The sequence below is a fragment of the Papilio polytes genome, unplaced genomic scaffold, assembly GCF_000836215.1.
Source record: "Papilio polytes unplaced genomic scaffold, Ppol_1.0 DF821400.1, whole genome shotgun sequence".
Lineage (NCBI taxonomy): Eukaryota > Metazoa > Arthropoda > Insecta > Lepidoptera > Papilionidae > Papilio > Papilio polytes.
Window position 1 is genome coordinate 2,373,518 of NW_013527804.1, and position 14,214 is coordinate 2,387,731.

A 14,214-nucleotide genomic window follows, 5' to 3' on the forward strand; every position below is an offset into this window, starting at 1 on the left:
TCGAAAATCACATTGGTACACGGCGGGATTCGAACCCAAGACCTGTAGATTACAAGTCAAGTGTTCAAACCACTGAGCCACCGACGCTCTCTATATCTCTCTAGTATAAGTATAGTTTACTTAAATTAACGAAAAATTCCTGATATTTAAAAAAAAGTTGTTTCTACTGACCTAACACCATAAAAGTATTCATTGATGAGTTTCAAGCAATCGGAGTCAAATATCTCATTGCCGACGGTCTCTGTGGCGGCTGCGGCGAGCGTTGTTGTCGTCATTTGCTTCCGTTCTTGAGGCGGCGTCGCCACTTGCAGATTTGTCTGGAATTATCAGAGACTAAGTTAAACAATGTGCTGACATGAGATATTAAAAAGATTAATAGCCTATCCCACCACTGGTAGAGGCTCAGATAGCTTAAAAATGACGTCACTGTCATCGATCATACATTTGACACGTTGGATTATGAGACAATTTACAATTTTGTGGAACTGGCCCTAAAAGTTGCAAAATCGTGACAATCAAGCAGACGTAAAGTCCCTATAGTAAGTACTTTTATACATCTCTAACAGTTATATGTAACTTCACTACTTTACGCATATCCTTTTATAAATTCTATACATACTTTTTGGACTGCCTCTAATTTTAGACAATAGTCAATCTTAATACGTCACTTATGTGATTATCACTGTAGAAAAAAGCAAAGTCGCATTGTAAAAAAATTGTAAATAACTTAACAAAACTTGAAGTTAATATAAACTGTTAAAAAAGAAATAATCTTAGTATGTAATAAGATTAAAATAATTTTAGTTAAGTCAAACTAAAGAAAACAGATTTATGTCGTTACCAGCTTTTGGTAATAAATAATATAGCCTCTATTTATTTCTGATAAAAAACAAATTTTTCCTCTTTATATTATAGGTTTTTTTATAACATAAGATGGCAAACGAGCAAGCGGCCACCTGAATCCGCCAAAATGGCGAAGCGACCGCTGCCCATAGACATCTGCAATTGCAGATGCGTTGCCTACCCTTATCCGACGGAGGAGGAGACGCACATAAAGAGGATATTTCCTCTTCCTATCTCTCCATCGTCAAATCCACTTCCCCTTCCCATCCTCTCATAAGAAAAGGGTGGTTAAGAGAAAGGGACTTAAATTAAGCCTCCGGCACCACACTCATCAGACGAAACATGGCATTGGTACCATTTCACGCCTGTCTTCTGTGTGGTCGTGGTATTACTGTGGGCGTGCCGGCCCTGCAGTGCTAACATGTTAAAACGGGCACTACCACTGTGGGGTACACATTTATTTTATTTATTGGAAAGGTACACACATTGCATTTTCAATGTTCACAATTAAACTAATATACTGTAGACAATGAAAGACAAAAAGCAGAACATACTGTTAGCTTTTTAATCTGTGCTATTTATCAATACACTAGCTGTTCCCGTGCGGCTTCATCCGCACTAAATTATGAAAATTTTATTTTATTGTTTACATTCGTCAAATTATCAAAAGCAAATGTCAAAATGACATGACATGACAAACCTTGACAGTCTTGCTTCATTGATGTTGGCAGCAACTTATGATCTCTTTCCCACATTAGGGTTTTTATCCAAAATATATACCCCCTAAGTTTAATGGCGTGAAAAATATAGCCTAAAGCGTAAGTAAGGGTAGGGCTTTTTATTAAATAAAGAATTATTCAAAAATATGCTGTAATTGCTGACATCTTATGCAACAAAAAAGTGTGTGTTTATGCTTTATTATAATAGTAAATGTAACATTAAAGTAATTTACAAGTATTGTTAATATGGCCGTCCGTCTATATTTTAAAGGAAGTCATTTGTGGGAACTTCTAACAATACAGATATCAGGCGTACACAGCGCTCACAAGAGAAAGTTTTTTTTACTTTTTCAATAACAAACGTTGAATCAAATATCTATCACGTTACAACTATAAATTAGAGTACACATATTAAACAAAAACAATTAAAGAAAATTTTAAAAGTGTTACTTGTGGTAATTTAAGCTGAGATCCTTTTTTTTGTTAATTAATTTACAATAATATTTAGAGGTTACAGATATAATGTTACATGTTACGACTTTTAAGGTTTGTTAGTAGAATAATTTCAAACACAATAACTTACGTTCAAGCCTCCTTGACTTCCATATAAATTGGGTCGACTAGGTCTACCTTGAATGCCGTTATATCTTTGGTTGGCCTTAGGTAAGAAAAACAAAAGGTAGGGATCAATGCTGGAAAACTTAACACATTGAATGCCGACTTGCCTGTCGAGTTAAATGGATGAAAATATACTGGGAATTTAACTAAAATAATGATAATAAACAGTACTAATGAAATTTAAAATACAAGCTGGGACTAGATCTATTCTATAAAATAATAAAAACTATATGTATATCAAAAAGACAAGATAAGGATTAAACTATGGGAATAAACTGCATCTAATACCTGAGATATTCTAATTTGTGGATTAGGTCGTCTACCCCTGTCGGGCGACACCTCGGTATCGCTGAACGGATCTGGAGTTTTCGACTTTCGAGATTTCGCTCTTTCTCCACTCTCGCCGCGTTTGCTTCTGAAGAACCTGGAATTATAAACAATTTTCGTGTATATTCTTAAAAAGGAGTAATTCTAAAAACACTCTAACTGGCGCAGTCACTTTTGTACGACAGTGGTAGAGCCCGCTTTAACATCTTCGCACTGTAAGGCTGGACGCCCGGTGTAATACCACGACCACACAGAAAACAAGCGTGAAATGGAAGCAATTTTGCGTACAGTCAGTCAGTCAGTGATGACTGTGGTGCCGGAGGCCTAAATTTAAACCCTTTTCCTTTCCACCTTTTAATTAAGAGGAAAGGATGGGCAGGAAAAGTGGATTTAACGGTGCAGGAGACGCATTAGAAGGGGAAATGTCCTCTGTATGTGTGTCTCTTCCTCCGTCAATTAAAGGTAAGCAACGCATATGCAGTTGTGGATGTTTATGGGCTGCGGTCGCTTTCCATTTTGGTGGATTTAGGTGGCCGCTTGCTCGTTTGCCACTTATATTATAGAAAAAATGATATAAATACACAATAAGTACATTCAAAGACGAAGAAGTAAATAAGCAGCGAGGCAGCATTGACCTAAGACTAACTTAGTGTAGGCTCCGAGCCTACACTTAGGCTAAAAAATCTCTCGCACCTCATTATAAGACGTAAGGTGATTTTACTAGGTTTTTTTTATAATTCAAAGAAGTTTTCTTACTTAAATGGTGATCGTCCTCTCTTATCTTTCTTGTCATCTTGAACATTGTTGACACCAAGTTCGTATTTCGCCATCTCAGCTTCACTTGTAGATCGGTGCATGCCGTTGGTTTGACCTGCAAGCGTTGTAACGGTTAATTGCTAAGATAAATGACATAGTTACTGACAGTAATGGATTCTCTGTAAATATTTTTGACCGACTTCCCAAAAGAAGGAGGTACTCAATTCGTCTGTATGTTTTTTTCATGTAATGTTCCTTATTTCGTATGAGAAATTTAGATTATGGTAGTGTTTATGAATTTGTTAATCAAATAATAAAAAATATATGTTATTTAAAACATAATCATGTAGATTAATGGTAAACTAGATTGTTAGCCATTAGAAATATTATTTACAAGAAAGAGAGAGTGAAAGAGTGGAAGAATAGTAAAAAGAAGAGGTTCTTTTTGATGACGATGAAAGCAAATTTCTTGAATAACCTGGTTGCAAATTATAATTCTGTATAGTAACGCCGCGTGTGATGGAACCTTTCCTAGGAGGTCTCGAAGGTTGACGCTTCACTTTGGAACTTGTCGGCATTTCTTCTTGATTCTCATCGTAGTGTAGACCTTTAGGGTTGGGAGTAACAAAAAAAAGGCATCAAAAAGCATGGGTAAATAATTTGGTAATGGTATTTGTTATGAGGGACAAAATGCAAATAAAAATAAAAATAAAAATAAAAACATTTAACAAAAAAAACTTTAGTTTGCGTTATGTACAATTTAAATTTATTTACATTGAAAAGTCCATTCTTAAAACTATTACTATCTTATTTACCCTAATATAAATTTCACATCTTCAAATTCTTTATTCTCCACAAATCTTTACAACTTTAGGTTTATCTAAATTTAAAATACATCCAAGGTACATGTATAGGATTATTTCTTCCACGTAAAATGATTTGGGGACGTTTTGGACCGCATGCCGCATTGAAAGTGTTAATTTTTACCTTTGATATCGTTCATAGTGAAGCCGCTTCTCATGATCTGGTCGATGTGCGCCGGCATCTGCGCCTCCGTCGCCTCCTTCATTAGGATCTGCTGTCGCTCTTTAATCTCGACCCAACGACGGGCTTTTTCATTCTCACTGTAAATAAAAAGTATAGATTTTAAAACCACTTTATAATCAAATATATTTTTAAATTGCTAATACATCTTTGTACGTCTTTCGAATTAAGCACTAGAAGCCATGGATTAGACAAAAATGAACGATCTCTATTTGAAGAAATTGTATGACTACTAGCTGTTCAAGTGCGACTTCATCCGCATGAAATTCTTTTGCTATTTTGTACAGTGGTAGTACCCGCTTTAACATGTTAGCACTGCAGGCACGGCCCCAGTAATACCACGACCACACAGAAAACAGGCGTGAAGTGGAAGCAATTCCGTGTACAGTCTGATGAGTGTGGTGCCGGAGGCCTAAGTTAAGTCCCTTTCTCTTTACCACCCTTTTCTTATAAGGAGAGGATGGGAAGGGGAAGTGGATTTGACGGTGGAAGAGATGCATAGGAAGGGGCAATATCCTTTTTATGTGCGTCTCCTCCTCTGTCCGATAATAGTAGGCAACGCATCTGCGATCGCGGATGTCTATGGGCAGCGGTCGCTTCGCCATTTTGGCGGATTCAGGTGGCCGCTTGCTCGTTTGCCACCTTATATTATAAAAAAAAATATTTACCCCTAAGTTTAATAGTGTGAAAATATATAGCCTAAAGCGTGTCGTGTTTTTTATAAAAGAAGAATTTATTCAAAAAAATGCTGTGATCGCTGACATCCTACGTCACGAAGTAATGTGTATTTACGCTTTATTCAATAGAAGTTTCTTAAATTAAAGAAATAAAACTTACTCAATAAACTCCATTTGACATATAACAGGCAAAGAAAGTCGTAGAAATTCCCAATTTGCTTTTTCCATTGTCTCGAAAGTGTTGTGAGATATTTTCAAACACGGAGGAGTGTCTGAAAAAAAAATGGCATGAATATCATTTTTTCAAGTTCACTTTGAATATTTGAACTTCGTAGCAGCATACGTATTATTCTTGATTACTTTTTGAAGAACATGAATTTGGAAGCAATATCTTTTTTGCATCCTGTCCTCTGTCATTTGCAACCTTTAAGCTTGTTTCTGTAGTACATCATAATTTTAACGAATTAACAGCTTGCTTGTCACATTATGTCTTACATCTTACTAATCTTACTAATATTATAAATGCGAAAGTTTAGATGGATAGATGTTAGAGTTTGTAGCCTAAACAGCTAAACGGATATCGATGAAATTTGGCATAGATGCAGAGGATAGAGATAGAACTCGTATGCTATTTAAGTTTGTTTTTTTAAATCCACGCGGATGCAATCCCGGACGAAAACGAAACGTTTAAAATAATGGTAAACATTGAATTTACCTGAGCCAGCTGGTATCCTCGTCACATCAATCTTGGTGTCAGACATTTCGTCTGTGTTCTCGAAAATGGGCTGATCTTTCGTATACCAGTGGGTTACGTCACGTTTCATATTACTGGAACATAACAACTGTTAATTTACACTGACAAAAATACAGAAGGGAACAACGTGGACACCAAAAGTTAAACCATTTCAGAGACATTGTCTAATCTATACGTGAAATAAAATGGAAGTGTGTGTTATATTGAAAAATTATCACATTTTGTGAACACGATTATTTTGGTAATAACAAAAATACATTAAATATCTGTCTGTCTGGTCACAAGGCAGTGTTTGTTCCCTCTAAACACCAGAACAGTTGCACCAATTCGACAGGAGGAGTGGATGATGATGTAATGATTTTTGCTTTTACTATATCAAAATTACTTACACACAAAACGGTTCATATCCCTCTTGCAGTCCACATGTTGTAAAATACTTCAATGTATTCACATCTTGTCCGTATGTCAATCTGAAAATGTCACAATTCATTACAAAAACATCTCTTATTATAAATGCGAAAGTTTGGATGTATGGATGTCACTCTAAAAACTTAACTGATCTCGTTGAATGTAGATATAGAAAAAAACAACTCTTAGGCTACTTTAATTTCTTTTTAATCCGCGAGGACGAAATCTCGGGCAACAGTTTTTTTTATATTATAAGGTGGCAAAGCGGACACCTGAATCCGCCAGAATGGCGAAGTGACCGATGCTCATAGACATCCACAATAGCAGATGCGTTGCCTACACTTAGTCGACGAAGGAGGAGAGGCGAATAAAGAAGGTATTTTCTGTTCTATGCGTCTCCTTGACATTCAAATCCACGTTCCCTTTCCATACTATTCTTATGAGAAAAAGGGTGGGAAGGAAAAGGGACTAAAGTTGGGCCTCCGGCACCACACTCATCAGAGGAGACGCAGAATTGCTTCCATTTGACGTCTGTCTTCTATGTGGTATTGCACCGGGCGAGCCCTACAGTGATGTAGCCCTACGTAGATGTTAAAGCCGGCTCTACCACTGTTAAGTACAGTAAGTAAAACATATTTCTAAATTAAAACACTTAAGGGTGACTTTACCTTGCTTTCTGTCCAACCCCCAATGTACAAGCAGGGACGAAGTTGTCACCTTGCACATCCGCGAATGTCGTCTCACCTCCCAATGCATCCATTAATAATTCTCCATTTAGAGAGAAGCCTAAAACATATGAAAACTACAATAAACTGTCATAACAGTGACCAAAAATATATACAATTCGTAAGTCATTTAAGGCCCTGTCCCACCACTGGCTGATAGCTATCTTAAAAGTGACGTCACTGTCGGAGTACCAAAATCCGATACTTCCATCACATGTTTTATACGATGGATTCTTATCTGACAATTTACAATTGTGGGACAGGCCTTAAGAATTTTAAATAACATGAAGAAACTCCAAATCCATTATTGGGTAAATAAATGGATAAAGAAATTGTCAACCATTTAAAGGAGCTAAACTGGGTTGTTTTCTAGTCAAAAACGTTAATGTCGAGCATATATTTACTGCATCAAAGTGGATTAAATAAAATTAGTATAATATACGTAAGTATAATTTAATTACATTAAAAATCAAAAAATGCTTTACACATATTTACCAGAAATTAGTATAGCAATTAACAGTTATTAATTATTACATCAAACAAACTTACATTAAATTCGCAAATATTAGTCGCGTATTCATTAGACATTTCTGACGTGACGTCTTTAACTGCATGAAAAAGCATGACCCAATATCACGTTCCACATGAGCCAAGCGTGCGAGTGAGAGAGCAACAAGCGAAAGAGAGGCACAATCACCCTAACCGTTCCTGAGACATTTTCTAATCAATCAGTTACTCGAAAATTCATTACAATTTAATCTATATCCTCTTTTCTATTTCGTAATCAAAACCACACAAAAAACTTTGATCTATATTTGATTAACTGTCCTAAAATAACTGAAAAAATGTAGTAATTGAAGAGAATTCTATCTAGTGCGAAAAACTGAAGCCAAGCGATGTGGTGATCGTATTAAATTTTTGTGGTGAAATAAAAAGCATAAAATTTTGAAGCTACGCGTGAAGTCTAGTGGCAGAAATATCATAATTTTAATGATATCAACATTAAAATTAAGAAAAACTTCATTAAATTTAAGAAAAATTTCATTAAATTTATGAAATAACAGAACAATTTCCATTAAAAAATAGATTTAGCATTAATTGTATTTGAAAACTAACTATATTGCATATTACATTTTATATACAAATAGTATAAAGGTACATTTCGATGTAGAATTAACATCTCAAATGTAATGAAATAACAACAATTTTGTAAATAAACTATGGAATGTAAGTTTTTTTAACTAATAGTGTGATGATATTTCTGCCAAATATGACTGTCTACAAAGCTCACTATGTAATCCAGACCATTGTTGTATTTACTTATCGTCTTGTCAATCAGATCAAGGAATACTCCCACTACGTCACCAACCGCCCATTGCTTGCCGAAAGACTCTGTACTACTGCAGAACACTTTCTCTTCCTTTAAATTGAATTAAAACATGAATTATTTACAATAAAAATATAGATTTTTAAATACTGTGACTAAACTGTAAACTGAATTTGGGGTAATTAATATTTTAATGGAAAAACACACAATCAATTTTTTAATGGAAATCCTTTTTTTAATGGAAATTTTCCATTAAATAATGGATATTAAATTACATCAAGTTATATAACAATAACATTTTCCATAGTGTGTTTTTCCATTTATAAATGGAAATAACATAACCTGGAAAGAAAACAAAATGTACATTAGATTATGGAAAACTAGGGAGACATTGTTACCACAGATAAACAACGAATACATTCAAAACAAATATTGTAATGGTTCTGGTGTCGTTACAAGAACGCCCCCTAGCGGTGGTAACTCACTAATAGTCTGATCATAAACGTCTAGGAAGCAGCCGACAATGTCGCCGATTTTCAACTGCTGACCGAAAGTGTCACTCGAGGCTCCGTGCACTTTTAGCGACTGCCATCATAATTTTGTCAATTACATTTTGAAATAAATCAAATTTAATCATACTAATAATAAAATCAAAAGTTCAGATGGATGATTTTTAGAGTTTATAGCCTAAACTGCTAAAGGGATCTCGATGAAAATCGGCATAGATGTACAGCAAATGCTGGAAGAACACTACTACATAGGCTACTAACTTTTTTAATATAATGAAGCCATGTGTAAAAGCTAGTTTATTTATTAATTTTACACGTGTACAGTGAAGTGTATAAATATTTGCATATTTACACAACTTGTATCCGTACAGATGTGCATTCTTATCTTTGAGACCATGTTATACAAGTTTTTAAAGTTTTGAAAATGTATTCATATTTATGTAGCTGACTGTACAATAATCATTGTAGACCCGACGAAGTCACAAGAGACGATCAACGAAACTAGGGGCGTGTCCCACCACTGGCTGATAGAAACTCAGATAGCTTAAAAATGACGCCACTAACAAGGGAACAAAATTCTATATTTCCATCACATATTCAACACGTTGGATTTTAGAGCAGCGTCTCTCACCGGGTAACATATATTTCTTTGACTATAGTGTATCTAAGTTATTGTAATTAAACTTAAGTAATGATGTATTAAATAAACTTACATTGTATCCATCAAAGGCCCAGGAGTTTTCATCTTGACCGAGCATCATTCCGGGCGCCATGTCCGCGTGTGCCCACCCCACCTACAATATACAGATTGAATATGTAAGAAACGTACGTGAGGAAAATGTCTTAATAATGTTTCCTGTATTGATTTTACAAGACGAAGTAGTTTAAAATTCTAGCAGTCTCAAGCAATTATAATTTCAAGTGTAATATATCAAATTCTACTTTATTGAAAACAATTTTAAAATATGAATATGTTATTCGCGTGAACTTAAACAAAATAAAAAACATAGGCTATGTTACTCTCTGATAAAGTAGCTTTTCAATGGTGAAAGATTTTTTTTTATAAGCCCAATAGTTTTTGAGATACATACAAAAATACAAATCTTTATAATATAAGTATGAATAATTGCAAAATTATTAGCAGTATATTTGTGTACAAACCCTCATAGGACCCGCTGTCAGTATTTCGAACTCGAAATACCATTTGCCGGAACTAACTGCGTAGTTCTTCTCCGCTCTGTAAGTCCTGAAGTCTGCTTGTTTCTGCTTTGATGCCTCCGCAAGAAGCGCTGAAAAAGTAAACATAAATCATACTATCTGACTAATAAATAAATGCGAAAGTTTTCATGGATGTTAGAGTTTGAAGCTTAAATTGCTGAACGGATCTCAATGAAAATTTGTATAGATGTAGAGGATAGTATAGAAGACAACATATGCTACTTATTTTTGTTGTTTTTTTTTTTTAATTCCATGCGGACGTAGTCGTGGGGGAAAGCTAGTAATATTATAAATGCGAAAGTTTAGATGGATGTTTGTTAAAGTTTATAGCTTAAACTGTTGACCGGATTTTATTTATTTATTTTATTTATCTATTTATTTATTTAAAGCCACTCAACACATGTACTGATCTTCCGTGGCCACTGAAAATTGATGGAACTAATACATTTTATACACAATGATGTTTTTAAATGATATTTGGCATATATGCCAACATCGTCTTAGGCAACTTATTTTTGTTTTTTACAAATTCCACGAGAACAGAGTCCTTGACGAAAGCTAGTGTATGCTGCTATCGATTGATTCTGTCCATAGATAAAAGTATAAAAAGAGGGCGCAAGTGAGCTATAATAATTCAATGTCCTTAGTTGTCTGTCTCTATCTCAATGACTGGATTATTCAAATCTCTGTGGAATATAGGTTTCTAATTTACCTTCATGTTGTTCCCCAGTTGGTGGATCTAAATTATATCCATAAACGAGTAACGTGCGAACTGTCTCAGAGGCGGTGTCTCTGTTCGCTTTCTTGATGGCATCGTCTACTTTAGGATATGGCACTAGATGCGGCGACCGATGCATGTCCGGGTCCTGTAATTGGTTTTTAAAAAACAATTAGTTCCTGATTAAGATATTAGAAGGTGAAAGCTAACCAGTTTTAATTATATTTGTAGGTTATATTCTCATATCACTGTAAGCGCGCGCACACCTTTGACAAAAAAAATCAGATAATTGATGTGCGATTGTCAATTGTTGAGCAGCCAATTTAACTGTTTAGTTGCACAACTAAAAATCGAGTATCGCACCTCTATATAAGCTCATCAAAGCGCGACAAAACAGTTGTGCGATAGTTTGGTCAAAGGTGTGCGTGTGCTCTAAATTTCCTGGGGTTTTGGAGCCTACTTAAATTAGAGGTGACTTTGTGGAATTTCACATTTTAGCACCTAAAATTTAATAATAAATTAAAATAAAGTTAATATAAAAAAAAATATTTTAAAACTCGTGTTAAATCAAGGATAAGAAATCATACAGTTACTTTAAAATACACAAGAAACATAAATACATAGACATAAAAATAGAGAATAAAATAATAAAATGCAAACAAACAAAATAAAGACTAGTTATTCTTTCTTCTGAGATGTAGAATAGTTCAGACCCGACATGCTGTGACCCTCACACCTAGCAATATATAAACATACTAAGTGTGAGAGTCACAGCTGACGGATCTGATAGAAACATCTTCAAGCTAAACACAAATCTAAAAAGAAAAGAATTAGAATAAATAACTAAAATATCTAATAAAATAAATACAAAAGAATAGACTATAAAACTAAAATAAATCAAGGAATAGCTTTAAACAAAAAACGTAGAATAAAACTTGAAACTAAATAATTATGTAACTAGTAAAGTAACAAACGAGCAAGCAGCTATCAGAATTCGTCAAAATAGCGAAACCCGTTTTCCGTAGACATCAACAAGAGGGGACTCAAAGAAAGATTTTCCCCTTTCTATGTGACCCATCACCCAATAAATCCAATTTTTTGTACAAATATTGTGAAAATTGGGCCAGAGGACTAAATCTAACTATTTTAAATATATCTACGCAAATAAAAATACAACATTCAATTTAAATGAAGACCAATAACAAGATAACAAGGAAAGAACAGATTTTTTCTTATAAAAAAACATGAAAATGTACTAATCATACTAATATTATAAATGTAAGTTTAGATGGATGGATGTTTGTTAGAGTTTGTAGTCTAAACTACTGAACGTATTTCGATGAAACTTGGTATAGATGTAGAAGATAGTCTGAAAGAGAAAGGCTCCCTTTTTATTAATTCTACGCGGACGAAGTCGCGGGAGACAGCTAGTAAAATATACTTGTATATCAATTTAACCATCTATAGTTACTGAACTCTATTTGTATTGTGTAGTGTACAGTCAGACTAATGTGACGTAACACTTACCTCATTAAGTCCGTATGTCCATCCCTGTTGTATGCGCTCGCGCGCCCACAGGTTGTGTGTGTTCTCAGCCAGCTGGTCCACCAACTCGTCCATCTTCGGTGTCAGGGTGACAGCACTCAGGTCCAGTGGTGCTGGCTTGTAACCGTTCGACTGGAAACACATTTTACATAATAAATTAACACTAAGTTGTAGATTAAAATTATGTAACACATGTATATCTATATCAATATGATAAAGCGTAAACACACATTCCTTTTTTACGTAGGAATCCAGCAATCACAGTATATTTTTGAATAATCCTCTCTTTAATACAAAGCCCTACACTTACGCCACGCTTCAGGATATATATTTTCACGCTATTAAACTTAGGAGGTAAATAATTGGAAAATAACAATGTCGATCTCGTGGGAAAGGGACAAATACTACAAGCCAATAACAGCAAAGAAGCAAGGTTGTCATTACTCAAAAACAATTCTCAGCCAATGTCAAAGGCCCTCGTTGTCATTCAAGCATTTGAATTTTGATATTTGTAATTGAGAGTTTTAGAAAATTTCAACAATAAAATACGGTTTATATAATGCGATGTATGCATGTAACAAGAAGGGCGTTAATGAGTGTGGTACACCGGTAGAGGTAGACCTAAAAAGAGATGGATGGATTGCGTGAAAGGTGAGATCAAGAAGGGAGTGATGACTGAGATGTCGGATAGACTTATTTGGAGGAAGAAAACCGGTGCGTTGACACTACGGAAGTAGGGTAGGGGAGGTAAGGTAGGGGAGATGATAACGTGATGCGGATGAAGCTGCACGGGAACAGCTAGTTCTATTTCACTACTTCATCAACTTGCCCTTATCCCTTACGGAGGGTCGGCACAGTATGTGCTGCTCTTCCATACATCTTTATCAGCAGGCATATCTGAATCTGGATGAATATCTTTTTTACCTGCATAAAAGGCTCGTTGGGAAGACGCACGTTGCGGATGCGCGCCGGCGGCTTGTCCAGACTGATGTAGTAGCCCAGCGCTAAAATTGTCCTGGAAAATAACATTTAGTTGTTAATTAATCATATAAATTGTAATTACTCCTCTCGTTTTTGATGCTGCCAGCGAAACATAATCTATTATTTTAGTAATTCGATACGATGAATCGTTTAACGTGGTCATTAGACTGCGGGGCTCCCCGCATACGGGCTAACGATGAAAATGATGTAAAGCGGTAAAGAAAAGTAAATATCCACACGCATGCAGGCGCTATCGAATAATGATAAGCGTATTCGCATACGGGCGCCAAGGTAGGCGTAGAACTGCACTATTAAGCAGAGTTGCTATTTTATAACATAAGATGGCAAACAAGCAAGCGGCCACCTGAATCCGCCAAAATAGTGAATTAACCGCTGCCTATAGACATCCGCAATTGCAGATGCTTTGCCCTATCCGACGGAGGAGGAGACACACATAAATATGACACTTCCCCTTCTTATGCATCTTCTCCACCGTCAAATTTACTTCCCCTTCCGATCCTCTTCTTATAAGAAAAGGATGGTAAAGAGAAAGGGACTTAAATTCGACCTCCGGCACCACACTCATCAGACGAAACACGGAATAGCTTCCATTTCACGCCTGTCTTCTGTGTGGTCGTGGTATTGTTGGGGGCGAGTCGGCCCTGCAGTGCTAAGTTAAAGCGGGCACTACCACTATTAAGAGTCGTAGAGTAGTAGACTTTTCCCATCTTCTTTGCATAGCTACCTCTGTCCACGCATGTCCGAGCTAACGACTATTGAAACTGCATTCAGTAGAGATTACGGACTTTTTAAACTTCTTTGACATGCTAGTTATACCGTTTTAGTACGTTAGTATGGATTGAAACTGTTTAATATTATCTGTAACTTTAGCCTTTAGCTAATTTAAGTCCCTATGACCTCTATACACCCTTTTCTCAAATGGAGATGGGAAGGGGAAGTGGATTTGACGGTGGAGGAGATGCATACGAGTATGAAGGGCAATATCCTCTTTATGTGCGTCTCCTCCTCTGTCGGATAAGGGTTG

General features: G+C 35.6%; 1 protein-coding gene across 1 annotated transcript in view; it reads right to left on the bottom strand.

Annotated features, from left to right (window-relative positions):
- Positions 1-14,214, bottom strand: part of LOC106108707 (ryanodine receptor 44F) — a 100,506-nt gene that overhangs the window by 55,121 nt on the left and 31,171 nt on the right. Inside the window, exons 23-39 of the mRNA XM_013289967.1 lie at positions 13,575-13,613; positions 13,113-13,203; positions 12,171-12,320; positions 10,638-10,791; positions 9,869-9,996; positions 9,421-9,501; positions 8,192-8,291; positions 6,815-6,932; positions 6,128-6,208; positions 5,700-5,812; positions 5,145-5,256; positions 4,251-4,387; positions 3,742-3,870; positions 3,264-3,378; positions 2,469-2,604; positions 2,146-2,220; positions 172-317 (exon numbers count right to left, since the gene is read on the bottom strand). Coding sequence (XP_013145421.1) covers positions 172-317; positions 2,146-2,220; positions 2,469-2,604; positions 3,264-3,378; positions 3,742-3,870; positions 4,251-4,387; positions 5,145-5,256; positions 5,700-5,812; positions 6,128-6,208; positions 6,815-6,932; positions 8,192-8,291; positions 9,421-9,501; positions 9,869-9,996; positions 10,638-10,791; positions 12,171-12,320; positions 13,113-13,203; positions 13,575-13,613 — 1,905 coding nt within the window. The remainder of the gene's footprint in view (positions 1-171; positions 318-2,145; positions 2,221-2,468; positions 2,605-3,263; positions 3,379-3,741; positions 3,871-4,250; positions 4,388-5,144; positions 5,257-5,699; positions 5,813-6,127; positions 6,209-6,814; positions 6,933-8,191; positions 8,292-9,420; positions 9,502-9,868; positions 9,997-10,637; positions 10,792-12,170; positions 12,321-13,112; positions 13,204-13,574; positions 13,614-14,214) is intronic.